This window comes from Sphaeramia orbicularis, chromosome 7, assembly GCF_902148855.1.
Source record: "Sphaeramia orbicularis chromosome 7, fSphaOr1.1, whole genome shotgun sequence".
NCBI classification, from domain to species: Eukaryota; Metazoa; Chordata; class Actinopteri; order Kurtiformes; family Apogonidae; genus Sphaeramia; species Sphaeramia orbicularis.
In genome coordinates, this window is record NC_043963.1 from 49,375,485 (window position 1) to 49,389,916 (window position 14,432).

General features: G+C 38.8%; 1 protein-coding gene across 1 annotated transcript in view; it reads left to right on the forward strand.

Moving 5' to 3' along the window:
- Window positions 1-14,432, forward strand: part of mtor (mechanistic target of rapamycin kinase) — a 175,509-nt gene that overhangs the window by 43,795 nt on the left and 117,282 nt on the right. Inside the window, exons 19-21 of the mRNA XM_030140024.1 lie at window positions 2,746-2,996; window positions 3,762-3,848; window positions 6,873-7,040. Of these exons, the coding sequence (XP_029995884.1) occupies window positions 2,746-2,996; window positions 3,762-3,848; window positions 6,873-7,040 (506 nt within the window). The remainder of the gene's footprint in view (window positions 1-2,745; window positions 2,997-3,761; window positions 3,849-6,872; window positions 7,041-14,432) is intronic.

Below are 14,432 nucleotides of genomic sequence, written 5' to 3' on the forward strand. Positions count from 1 at the left end.
GCTCAAAAAGGTTGGAAAACACTGGTATGGATGTCTGTGATTGGTGTGTGTAATGTACTTTTCCACCAATAGAAATGCAGTGATATGTTTTCTTTCATGGAAGCACTTCCTGCTTGCAAGAAACTCACTTAGAAGCCTGTCTTTATCGTTTCTACCGGCACCAAATGCGCATCAAACATAGTGACCAAAAAAAAGAATTATGGTTTTATTATCTCATAAATTTGGTTTTACTTGTGCTTTCAACACAATTGACATCACAGTGTTATTTTGGTATCTGCACTTTCCACACAAATTGAAATGGAGTTTCAGCTAGGCTCCGTCTTGCTGCCACGCCATTTTAAATTGTGCATGTTATCAGGACGTTAAGAATCTTTGAAATATTAAAAATTTGCCTTGACTTATAATGGGCCATATTTTGATGGTTTATGACATGGGAATGGTTAGAGATGTCAATATAGTTACTGTTGAGCACTAATAGGAGGTCATATATGGACTTTTTTTTTTTGGCTCCATGACTTTTGACCTTGAGCGACCGTGAAGGGTCAAACTCAAGGACACCAATGTGTAGGTTTCAACAGTCGTTTTCTCTAAAAGTGATGGTCATATTAATTTCAAGATTTTTATGTAGTTTCAGTGGGACAGTGTCTACAAAGTTTGTTTACAGTTTGGAGAAATTTAGAGTTCTTAATTTTTGGCGAATTTTTTAAATATTACAAATTTACATTTACTTATAATGGGCCATATTTTGGCAGCTTATAGCATGGAAATGATTAGAAATATCAATATAATTACTATTGAGCGCTGGTGGGAAGTCACATATGGACTTTCATTTAATTTGTTGAGTTTTCCTCCATTGAAAGTACCACCCACTTCTATTAGGAGATTGATCTACTGCATCAACACCACAGGACTCTAACAGAGAGGCAGAACCTGACAACCTCGCAAATTCAAGTTGTTATTGATTCTTGATAGAACATGCTGGTGAGCTTCAGGGCCATTGGTCCTATTTTTACTTTATAGATTTAATGGGTCTGAAATTGTCAACATTAAGAGGACAATTTTTCACCAGAATTCTAGAGTGATTAGGCCCTATGTGGCATTGGTTTTACTCAAGAGTTTTGTTTTCTGAGGCCCTATTTGCTTGGGACTGGTATAACCTGTGGACTTCTGATAATTTGGAAATTAACTCCCCATCTCTGTGTTTCATGTAGGGCATTTGTACACAATGCTGGAGTTTGCTCATATTGTTCCCTGGTTTGAATGGTTCACCACTTACAAATAACTGCTGAAAGGTAGCAATGTGTTCCTTACCGAAGCATTCATACATGTCATCCATCTTTTAAGACGTCACTCTTAAGTATTTGGGTTTCATATTTCACTGATTGTCCATGCTCTATGGCAACATGAACGTCCTGTATTTCCACCCAAAATACTTTTAACTTTAATTTATTATCACAGAGCAGCATCCATATTCTTCGACTAGGAAAATAGGCTTACTAAATGGAGGAAACCCTGCATGGTTTCTGCTTGCGGCCACCCTGCTTCCTGAGTGTTTGCATTCTTCACATAGGCTACATGTATTAGTTCGGTACACCTTCGTATTATATCAAAGACTCCGAACAAAAATGGTTTGGTACAAACGAGTGCACTGTTACACTCCTACTGTTATCACACATATAATAATACATTCTGTTGTAATACATGCACTGTATGTTATATATGGAACCACCCTGGACTTTGCATACATAGACTTAACTTAATTATATGAACATGGGTGAATGATTAAAAAGAAACTATTGTCAGATGATCTTTAGTGATATGTTCATATATACAGTCTGAAATGGTCAATGCGTCCTCTGTATCAGTGTCATTTAGAAATTTACAAATGGAGTTTGTGACCTTAAAAACACAAAGAGGACTACATGAGCTGATTATGATGCAAGGATAGTGGATACATCTGACTGAATGATTCAATGAAAGTTCATGTTACTTACATGTGAAAGGATTACCTGCATAAGTGTACGTAGTTTTTTCTTACCATTTGTTCAGTGTTTGAGAGTTAAATTAATGTTAGCTTTTCCATACAAAATAAGACGAATAACTGATAAGAGTATTGCCAAAGTACCAGTTTGAGAAGTCATATTTGTAACAGTAGAAGTGGTCTTCAAATCTGAGTTCTACTCATTCCAAGTCATTAGTGAGGTAGGACATAAATCAGAAGCATATGTTTGATGCAATCCAGTGATATTTAAGTTAGTGGCAAACTGTGTGTTAGTTTTTTTTAAATATGTCAGTACCTTGTTTGGGATCAGGCTTTGTAGGTTTATTGAATACGGAATCCTACAGTCCTTTTGTCATTGGACCAGTTTATTACATTTAGTTGCCAGTCACTGGTGACCACTTACTTCCAGGAAATTGCAGTTGCACATTTTCCAAATCTGCACACTGAAAATGAATGCCTCAGTACTTCATTCACTGCTAAATTATTTTGAGGTATATAGAAGCTACTGTAGCTCAGTATGCATCAGTTGTGCCGTTCACTTTAGGGCAGTAAGAGGCTGAATTTGTTTTGTAAATATGGCCATTAAAGAGGGAAAGACATGGAAGACTGAGTGCACGCTGGAATGAGCTCAAGCCCTCAGACAGTGAACCACAAAAAAACACTGAACATGGATGTGTTTGCCCAATATAGAAATATAACAATTTTCTTGAGCCAAAGACCATTGCCTTTTCTCTTTCCCTCAGCTGACTACAGCACCAGTGAAATGCTGGTCAACATGGGCAACCTTCCCCTGGATGAGTTTTACCCTGCTGTGGCTATCGTCACACTCATGCGCATCCTGAGAGACCCATCACTCTCCAACCACCACACAATGGTGGTCCAGGCTGTCACCTTCATCTTCAAGTCTTTAGGCCTGAAGTGTGTCCAGTTCCTGCCACAGGTCATGCCCACATTCCTCAACGTAATCAGAGTCTGCGATGCCAGCATCAGAGAGGTATGTAGGCATACAGAGCAAGAAAAAAGAAAACCATGGTCTTGAAGTTTAAGCAGCGTTGTTCTGTGAAGTATCAAAAAGTAGTACATACCAACAGGGCCTTATTTCAGGGTAAAATAAAGTTTCTGAAGCTAAATTGCTTCACTCTCTGTGGTAGAAATGACACAAACCTATTTTTTTAGCCAATTTTGGGCTAGTGTTTTAAGCTGATTCAGTTGGTGACCTACATAAAACTGTTTTACTCTTACATGGGCTGCAGAGCCACCAGAGAGCTATGTGTATGTTGTTTGGTGAACTAGTGGTGATATGGTAATATTAGCAAGAAGCTCTGTAATGTTAGATATGTGTAGTAAACTGATAAGCTCTAATGTTGGCTCAAGCATTGCATTCTTTCAGGTGACGATATAGTTGTTTGAACTTAAAATCTGTGGTTGGTTTATCAAGCCAGAGCCTTCCTGAAATTTTTTTTAGGGATTTGTGTTCCCATTAGACATTAGTGAGAGTCAGTACTGTCAGCTGTCAACACGATCAGGCAGTCAACGCTCATGAAACCTCAACAATATATCACATATGAAATGTGTTATGTTCTGTTACGGTGCAAGGATAGTAAGTCTCGTCCATAGACCACTGCTGCTTGGATTTTAGACTTAGACTTTTGGAGCACCCAGTGTATTTTATTGAGCAGCATCTTTTCTGATTACATGTGTATTTTCCTTTTTGTTTTCCTTCCTAACTTTATCCTCTGTTGGTTTTGTTGTCCTGCAGTTCCTCTTCCAGCAGATGGGAATGGTGGTGTGCTTTGTGAAGATCCACATCCGCCCCTACATGGACGACATCTTCACCCTCATCAGAGTGAGTAACCGTCAGCGCCCCCACCCTCTGTCCCTAAATGCTGATCATCCAAACCCCCTCTTATTTTCCTGTGAGTCAGGCAAACAGCTGCAAACTCTTAATTGTACTCAGTTGGGCGCACCACTTTGCTCATTAGGAGGAATGTGTTCAGGGCCCCTGGATGAGGTCTGGCCCCACGGCTCAGAGCAGTTCACGTCATGTGTGGCATACATAACAAACCAGATTAAAGAGGCCATGGAACTGGGATCATGGAGAAATTCATGTTATTTATGTCTGGATAATATTGTTTGTAGTTAGTCATTTTGTAAATGGCTCACTTGATTAGAATTACACCAGAGTAAGTTATCAATGCTGATGCACATTTAAAGTGTTTATGCAAAGCATACCATAGCACACTGATAGCCAACCAGGGATACATGTATACAAGCACCAAATTTGCATGGGGACACTTAGAAATATTGTATACATTTAACTCCATATGCATTAGTTAGGAAAAAAAATACCAGATAGGATCATCAACTGATGTCTTGCTGATCTTTAATAAATATACAGTTATAGGTTATTGGCTCTGGTACTCTGCTACACTGTAATTTCCTAGTTTGGAATAAATAAAGTAAATCTAACTATCTATTGGAAGCTCACTGTTGAGTTAGCTGAAAACCTCTGTCATAAGATGTTTCAGTTTAGAGTGCAATAAACAAGCAAATTTGGTAGTTAAGCATAGAAGCTAAAATGTTATCTAACCATCTTGTATGTGTCTCATATAATAAAATTAAGGGTTGAAAATGTTAGATTAGTGCAAGTTTATTTTCGTAGTTAGTTAATAGGTTAGTAGGTAGTTAGTTGGTTGTTAGTAAACTTCATTTACACGCTAACAGAAGCTAGTGTTGTTGCTGAAGAACCACAAAAGCACTGAAGAACATGAAGGATTTTTTGTGGAAAACTTGCCCAGAGTCTTCCACATAAAAATCGGATTAGAACTACATTTAGCCAACATTGACAAGTGATCAGCCGGCAGCACAGAATAGAAGTGTCCATGTCCAACTCTGACCTAAATTTTGCATATTAAACTTTTAATCATCTTATAGGGTTAAAGTAATAGAATAGTCCTTAATTTCCCTGAAGGTCCTTCCCAAGAGATCAGTAAAGTTCTACTTAATGGAATGGAATTGAATCTAGATAATATAAATGATCTAAATGTATGAATAAATAGGTGAAATACTAGTCCAGCAATAGCTGATTTGTGTGATAGACACTTTTGATTGCACTCTGGTACGTCAAAACGTTTGGGAACCACTACCATAGAAAAGTGGTTATGAGTCACACATTCAGCGTTATCACATGATGTGAAACAACTGCTAAAACCATAGCCTTGCACTTGCACAAACACAATCATCTAACACATAATCATATGGCAAGGCACAAAATATCAGATGACCATCTCTGTATCGGAATCTTGGTACCAGTGTTACTGACACTTTTGCATGTGGCAGTAACTGTAGAGGAGTAATTGAGAGAACTGGTCTACTGCACGTCAAGTCCCTCTGAGTTAATAAATGGCAAGTGAAACAAAGAATCTATTCATTTGTGCTCCAGCTCTGCTTCTGCATCCAGATGAGGGGGCTGGAATAGCCATTCAGGACATTCTCGCACTCGCTCTGCAGTCAGCAGCTACAGGCTGGGAAATGCAGGAAGTTGGGGGCTGCCGGAGACCCCCGGTCACCGACAAAAACACCTCAGCCAGATCTCACAGCTGAGGCCCATCTACTGATTGATGTATTGCGTGACTTCAGGTCCTCCACCTTAACTCCTATTGCCATTATCTCAAATGTACACAGTGGCTAGGCCTAGAATTTCCAAAATGGTGTCACAAGCCACACAGACGTGATGTCAGTCCCCACTGACAGGAAATTGTCTCCATTCCTCATCATATAGTATCATGACACTCCCTCGCTACCTCTAGCACGTGGAGGCTTTTGTTATTTCAGAGAGAAATCTGACTTAAAGTCTCTCTCACTCTTGGCTTATTGATGGAAACACATCATGACCCAGTTCCTCCGACCTAAAGACTCCCCAGCGCTCCCCCAGAGCAGAGAGGCTGAGGTAGTGCGGAATATTAAGTGTTTTTGGAATCACGTTTTTGAATACAGTAAAACTTTATATTCAGAAGTTGGACTTGTGCACAATTAGGTCATTGTTATTATTATACAATTTATTAACAGTCACATCTGTCTTTTAGGTTGAGGATTTGAGTTTTGTGCATTTTTAGCTCGTAACGGTTATTGTAGGAAATTTTTAGCATCAGATAAAAATAGATTTCTGATAGCTCACTATATGGCATATGATAGGGTATGGGCCTCACAGGGGAAAAAACTTAGTATTATGGGAAAAAGTTGTTATATTACAAGAATAAAGTTACAGAAAAAAGTAATATTACAAGACAATGTTTTTTTGTGTTCGTCTCCCATCTGTAAGTCAGACATGTTGCAGTTCTACTTATGTAAATATGTATATAGCTCTAGAGTTTTACTATTTTCGACTATTATTATTATTATTATTATTTTGTATTTTTGCACTATCTTTATACATGCACATTTTTCTTGCATTTTATCCTGTTGCTGCCTTGGAACAGTGAATTTCCCGGTTGTGGAGAAATCTAATAATCTAATCTAATCCAATCAAATCTAAAATAATCTGATCTAATGTTATGAAAATAAAGATGGAGCCTTCCCACATGCATACAACAATGATCAATAAAGGAAACATTAAGAGACATTTAGGCCCATATAAATAATCAATCAATATTTACTAAAATTCAATAAATAAATCCTCTAAAAATAGTTAGTTTCATCTAAAATGGGTTGGTTCTCAGTTTAAGAGCTTTATAGCTGAAGGAATAAAAGACTTTGAAAATACTTGCTTATTTTTGCCTCAGTAAAATGACTTAATGCCAAAATCCATGGTTTTAGTACTGGTTCATGTGACGCTCTCCTGTTTTTCTACTAATATATGGTTGTCCTGCAGGAATACTGGACACCGAACAACCCCATGCAGAACACCATCATCCTTCTGATTGAGCAGATCGTGGTGGCGCTCGGTGGAGAGTTCAAGCTCTACTTGCCACAGCTCATTCCACACATGCTGCGTGTCTTTATGCACGACAACAGCACCGGACGCAGTGTCACCATCAAGGTCAGTGCAAAGCAGAGACAGACACACCAATGAGAACGTGTGCTATTTAAAGAGGGCCAGGGGGTAATTAGTCTCTAGACATAGGTACACATCCATATACATCATAGATACAATCTAGTCCTGCATAGGAGGTCATAATACTGTTGTGCATAACACTATCATGACATAACTACTAGGAAAAAATACTGAATTGTGCATATTCGCTATACAGGTCCTTTCTCTTTCTACCATTACGGGGTACCCCACTAACACAGAACAAAAACATGAAATAGCCTATCACTGAATAAAGACACAAAATAAATGATTCTAAAGAGCTTTTCCTGAACAAATTAAAAATGAACACACAAATAATGGAGTGACACTCAAAGTTCTAAGGAATGAAGTGATGACGTGTAAATACAATTAAATTTCATTGATTTCATTTTTCTTCATTAGCCTCCTTTGTTGCAGCGTTTTTATTTGCGGATGTTTATTAAAGATCGGCATCCTTAAAATTTTATCGATACTACCACCCTTACCAATCCTGTTTATCCATCCGTTACTTGAACAGTATTCTTAATGGTTCTTATTTCAGGTTGGGGTTAGGTGTATGGTACAAATTGAAAACAGAATTATTTGTGTGATGTGAAACAAATGTTATAAATTACTACTTTTTCTTCATCAGTATTTTACTGGGCTCTAGTTTTCCTGCATCCTCCAGATCTTTGAATCCTCCTCTGAAACTCTGAACATCAGATAAGATTGACGATTGAATTCGTGAACAGATCCATATTGAAACAATCAGCAGCCACTGGTCATTCTTAGTACTTAACTCATGCTCATATTTGGGCTCCAGGCTGCTACTTACTGTTACTTATCAGACATTAAGTCAAGTGCCACATCCCAGTGCAGTTCTCTGGTGAATATTAGCTTCTGTCATTAGGATGTGTGACAGAGAGATGACCCACCCCTCAGAAACCCAACACCGGGACTTGAAAATTGTAAAACTGCATCACAGAATGTCTTAGACCACAGGTGTCACACATATTTTAGCTCAAGGGGCACATTTAGCCCATTATTATCTCAAGCCCAATATGATCTCTCTCTCTTTTTTTCCCTCTTTCTTTACTCTCTCTCTTTAACCCCAACTGGTCAAGGCAGATGACCATCCTGCAGGAGTCAGGATCTGCTCCAGGTTTCTGCCTGTTAAAAGGAAGTTTTTCCTCGCCACTGTCACTAGTCACAAGTGTTTGCTCCTGGATGATTCTATTGGGTTCTGTAAATAGGCTTGAGAGTCTGGTTTCAACCAGCTCAATCTGTAAAGTGTCATGAGATAACTTTTGTTATGATTTGGCAGTATATAAATAAAATTTCATTGATTGACTGATTGAAGTGGGCTGGCCCAGTAAAATAATAGTATAATAACCAAATAAATAATGTCAAACCCAAACTTTTCTCCATGTTTTAGAGTGGAAAAAGTAAAATGAAATTATGAAAAAAAAACTACCCTTTACTAAGTATCCTTTGCAAAATGTGAATGACATGAGCAACCATAAACAACCTGAAATTTCTTAAGATAAGTAAGTGAAATTTTAGCAATATTATGCCTCAGATTATCATTTACACGTCCATTACAACTTAGTGATCACAGTGGATCTACAAATACTCAAAACATTTAGTAACAGTTCGAATATTGGTAACATTGCATTTATTTTTTGAATGACATTTTAGGTTTTTCATGTTCGTTGAGGCTATTCACATTTTTTGTGGAGGGATGGTTTTTGTTTCATAATAAAACAAAGAGAAAAATTTGTAATTATCAATATTTATAGTTTAATATGATAATATTTATCAGTCCGATCCACTTGACATCATCTTGGGCTGGATGTGGCCCCTAAACTAAGATAATTTTAACTCCTTTGATTATTAATTTTTCTAGTGTAATTTTTTTACATTTCTCAAATTCATCCCACGGTCCAGATGTGACCCTTTGGCTGGCTGGTTTAGGCCGTGTGATTAACACCCCTGTCGAAGAGAGAAATGGAGACATCTTTTATGTTGCTATAAGGGACAAAGGAAATCTGTTTCTTACACCAGCACCATTAATTGATAATTTCAACTGAGCAGTAACGTTGGAGCTTATCAAGGCACGAGTCTTTGGTTTGACTTTGGGGCCTGCTTAATACTGGGCACCCATCCCTACATGTTTGTATTGTGATAATGATTAAAAAATTAGTCATCCCAAGCTTAATGGATCAGTGGTGTGTGGACACACTATTAAGCTTACTTCAATGAAAAATGTTAGTTGTTGTTTCTGTATAAAATATTACTAAACAATAATTAATTTTAAGTTGCATGTAGACATTAAAATGTAATTTCAAATCTAATCAATTTGGTGAAAAAAGCATGCCAAATGAAATGTTATGAGTTAAAAATCAATTGTTGAAAAAGGTGTCCTAAAGCAGTTGATCAGGAAAATAAAAGTGAACATAAAATGGAATTGACATATATATTTGAAAAAATGGCTCCAGTGAACCTGGTCCTGAAAAGGTCACTGCGCTGGAATGGGCTAAAGCTGTGCTTTCTGAAGCCTCAGCAGAGCCTTAACCAATAAAAAGTAGAGCTTGGAAACAGGTTAGCGCTACCATGACCGCTGACTCAGCAGGGAACAGAGCGACTGCTGAAATAAAAGTCAAATGGACTCATTTCAAAACATTGGTGATTAAAAACTGAGTGCTTTGAGCTGATGTATAGCCTGTGTCTCTGTGTGCTTATTAATGATGCTCTTATTGCACATGGTTGTAAAATATAAAGCCCTCATACACTGCAACGTTTTCACTGTTTACATGAGGCTAAACTGTACATGGAGCTCTGGTTCTAACTGCAATTATTCTCTCATACACTCTACATGGCTTCATTTATTTTGATGGAGTGAAGTGCATTTTTGCTTTTTACATATGCGATACTGTGTGCAAGCACATGGGAGTAAATTTACGAATGAGATCAAGCCCTGAAAAACTGTACTCACCATTTGCTCAGTCCAAGTGTGTAATTACTCGTTAGAAGTAATGGTTCTGAAGCTGAGACCGAATCCACAATACAAACATCTCCGTTCTTGTCAACTGCAGGTGCAGCCTGTCAAATTGTTGTTAGGATACTATTATAACAATTTTTATTTCATGATTAACTCTATAACGCATCTATCACATGTAACCTTGCATTCCACTCCCCATACCGCATACTATTTACTTATCTAGGAATAGATTTGCAGTGTCCTAATTCATAGTCTGTCTTGTTGCAGTATGCCAAAAACACCTTCATTTCTTACTGAGTCTGCTGTAGTTTGCAGCATGCAAAAGCCAGCATGCTTTTCTGGCTATTCCTACCCGCAGTCCTATGCTTATGACAATGTAGTGTCACAGATCCAGAAAAACAATACCGTTGACTGGAGATGATTTCCTGTTTCAGTTTCACATGGTTCTTCCACTGTCCGTCTTTTTTAGGAGGCGAGTGACAAATCCACTCCCATTCATTGTTGTGGGAGAGGTGAATATGATTTATTGATTTCAACGTATTTTTTGCAATGTTGAAGCGGTGTGTCAACCAAGACACCCCTCAACATCCAGAGCCTTAAGGATGTCATCCACCCCTGGAGCCTGAGCTACTTCAGGGTCTTCAGTGATGAGCGAGTCCGCCTCTGAGTCCCGTGGCTCTGCTTCTCCTACAGAAAGTGTGAAGGCAGGATGTGGCAGATCCTGCTTCTACTATCTGACAGTATCCCCCAGTTGAGGTCAGCACTCCACCCTCACTGTAAACAGTGTTCGTGGAGTGCCTCTTTTCCCTCCTGAGTTGCCTGATAGTTTACCAGAACTCCTTGAGAAAGATTAAAAGTTGTGCTCCATGGCCTCACTGAACTCCTCTGTTGCCGGAGTTTTTGCTTTTGTAACTGCCAAAGCTGCAGATTCCGCTTTTGGTGGGTGCCGCCGTAATGGTCCTTAGTCTACATAATCGCTTTGGCAATGAATTTGCAGAACAGCATCCATTCAGACTCCATGTTCTTCATAGGGTTTGTGAATCACCCTTTGTCTGACTCGTCACCTAGGACCACTTTGCCTTGGGAATCTCAAACCCCTCCACCATGATAAGGTGGCGATTCAAGGCAGGGATCACTCACATTAAGTGACACAAAATTAGCTATGTTCAGCCAACTCCGGTCATTCACTTGACTTTGCATTAAACCACAGTGTATCTAAATTCCATCTGTGTTTTCTCTGAACATACTCATTATTTCTTTAAAGGAAATGGTGTAATTTACACATGTACATGCTTGTAGTTGTTAATCTACAGGTGCTACTTGTTGAGGACTTACTAAATAGTTGCTAATTGTGAAATACATGCTACGTATTCTCCCACAGAACTACAGGGTAGCTGCTGCGTAAAGGAGTTACACTTTAGTGCCTACAATTAATCATGGCAGCAAAAAAGTGAAAAAAAAAAAAAAAGTAGGGTAAATGTCACAGTATAACATTACCTCAAATGACGTGTTATGTAACTGATTTTCAAGGGATTAGAGCTGACTTTTAGATTCAGTTGAGATGACAACTCAGCTTATTAATCGGAGTAAGTAACAAATTTGGTATAGTAAAATGTTACGGTAAAAGGGCATTACTACATTGAAAAGATCATACATCAGATGTGAGTTCTTAGAACACATAGCTTAATTTTACCACCAAATCTCCAAAAGGCAGTGAGTGTTTAAATAGCGCTACTGTCACTCCACACTTTCAGAAAACACAGGAGCTCAGCCTGCAGTTGAGTTATAGTAGTGCTGTTTTCTCTGTGCGGTTTAATATTGATATCCGTCAAAAGCTTTTCAAGTTGAAGCTGTTGAGAAGTCACTCCTGAACCGGCATAGACCTGTAGCTGACACACTCTCCTGTTTCACCAGCTGCTGCCAGTAGTTGTCACAGCTTTCCCTCAAACTCTATATCATGGTTTGGGCACAGACCACAAAGAGAGAATCACAAGCAGCTCAGTCATCTGAAATGTTCTCCCCACCGTTGCTGTATTGTCTCACTGTCTGCAGTATTCGATAACCCAATAGCCCACAGTCTGGACAGTCTATAACTCAGGTCCTGGTCTGGTTTGGAGCCTAATCTTTAGCGCAGGATGGGGGTCACAAAAGGAGGGAGCTAAGAATCAGGTTACCCTTGAGCCCAAAAAGGAGAAGAAAAGAAAAACATACTTCCATCATGTAAAAGGGGCTGTTCTGCCCACCCCCATCCCACCCCTCAGTGTGCACACATTTATACACCTCCACTTCGGCTTCCTGCTGTCTCGCCATGCGTATTTCAGACACGGGGGTGTAGGTACAGAGGGGAAACAGCAGAGGTGGTCGTGATATGTGTTGGAGGCTACAACATACGTCATCTACCATCTATCCACCAGCAGCACTGCACATGAGACCATTTACCATGAGGCCATGCTGCAGGAACCTTAGGAATAGCACTAAAAACACCCCTTTCCCTGCCAACCTTACTTGTGCTTGTTTTGAGTCTGAAGTTTATAATCAGACTTAGCCCTGGCAGTTTTGATTTACACTTGGTATTAAAAATGCAGTCTGTGTCTGGACACCTTATAGTATCAATAATAAACAACCCAACCTTGCCGTTGCATTTACACTTTGTTTTAATATGTTCTCATCTCCTTCAGTGAGACCAAATCTGCTCGTGAGTAATTGAAAGTGGTGGCAAATCATATGCAACAAAAGCCAATTTTAGCTTTAGCAAGATACCTCACCTTCATCATTTGTCTGTAGTCTGTGTCATTGTTGGGGTCTGACTCTGCACTGTGTAATGTTAAAAGAGCTGCAACATGGACCACTGGATATGATCTTGTCCAGCTGCTGGAAAAAATGTGCAAGCGATTCTCACTTGTTTTTCTTATCTTTCTCTTTGTGATGAACCTCGGAGAGATGTGTTTCTTTTCTCTGCCATTGCAATCCAGTCTGCTGACAACCTGCTCAAGCATTTGTTTGAAACACCTTTGTAAATGCACCTGTTTCTGTACAAACCATCCACCTTTGCTTAGATGTAGCAGATCGGAGGTCTGAGTTTTTTCTTAGGCTCCAGGGGCATAAATCGGGCATTTTCCCCCGCCCTTTTCATTAGTTTTCCGTGAAACCTTTTGTCTTTACTGCTGTACATACCCATACATCTCGATTAGATCTTAATACAGTGTAATTTGTGGACTAGTTGACCATTAACAGGTGTGAGGTAGTTTGTTTCAAACTTCCATTTAAAACCTCAAATGAGTCCTCTTCTAAATGTATATAATATCAAAAACAGAATATTGTGTTTGCCAGACTAAATTCACATCTTTGTCATCTTGGGAATAACCAGTGTAGCATTAGCATTCATGCCAATGTGGTGTGTGCTTTGAATAGAGGAGTGCATTTAAGCTGTAATTCCACTGACTTTGCAATGGGAATGAGAAAAACATAGCTCATAAATTTGACACCAAATTGTTGTAAAAAGTCTTATAAAAGTCTAATTTTATAATGCGTGGCTTACACCTCCATTCATGGCTGTAGAGTGTTTTTATTTCACCACTTGCACTGTTGCATCACGCTGAAATTTTTTTTTCGGAGTTCCACTTCAACAAGCAACGCTGCACACTCATTTTTTCCATCTCAGCTGTATTAGAGATAAATGCTTTAGTAATGAATTGCATAGTTAATTAATCCTCAAAACGGCACTTATTCATCTGTGCTATAGAACTCCAGTGTTTCCTGAAAGCAATTAAAAACACATCACTGTGCTTCAGTGTTGCTTTGGGAGAAATATTTCTTCTTGAGGAGACAGTTTTTATCATAGTAGCTCCAAAGTCTAATAATCACTGTCACTTTTTACTGTCTCTGGAGTCTGCAATGCTGAAATCCTCTGCACTGTAAAAAGTAATGGTTGTTATTAGACTTGGGAAGTGATTTGTGAAAAAATTACTGTTCCTGTTGGCCCCCTCTGTGCTACTAGATACAAATATATAGGAATATTAGTCAGTACTTTCTAGATTTGTGATGTTTGTTGTTGGCAGAAATTCTACTCCTTTGTTTGTGCTTCATGCTACTGTGGAGCCTCATGTTTTTCATGTTTTAAGTTTGCCGTTGTGTTGATTGATTTAGTTTTCTCCGAATAATTTCGGACCATTTGGAGAGCAGTACATACAATGCATGATGGCCCTCTCTTCATAATACTTCACTATTCTAAACTGTGAGAGCCCATCCTGGTTCCTTGTCTAATTGTCCTCATCACAAGTCTGGGCCTGACGTGGTTCAGGAGGATCTTTCCTTTTGAAAACTAATTGATAATCCTATGTTTCCAAATGAGAGTTAGAGTACTAATAAACCAGACACAG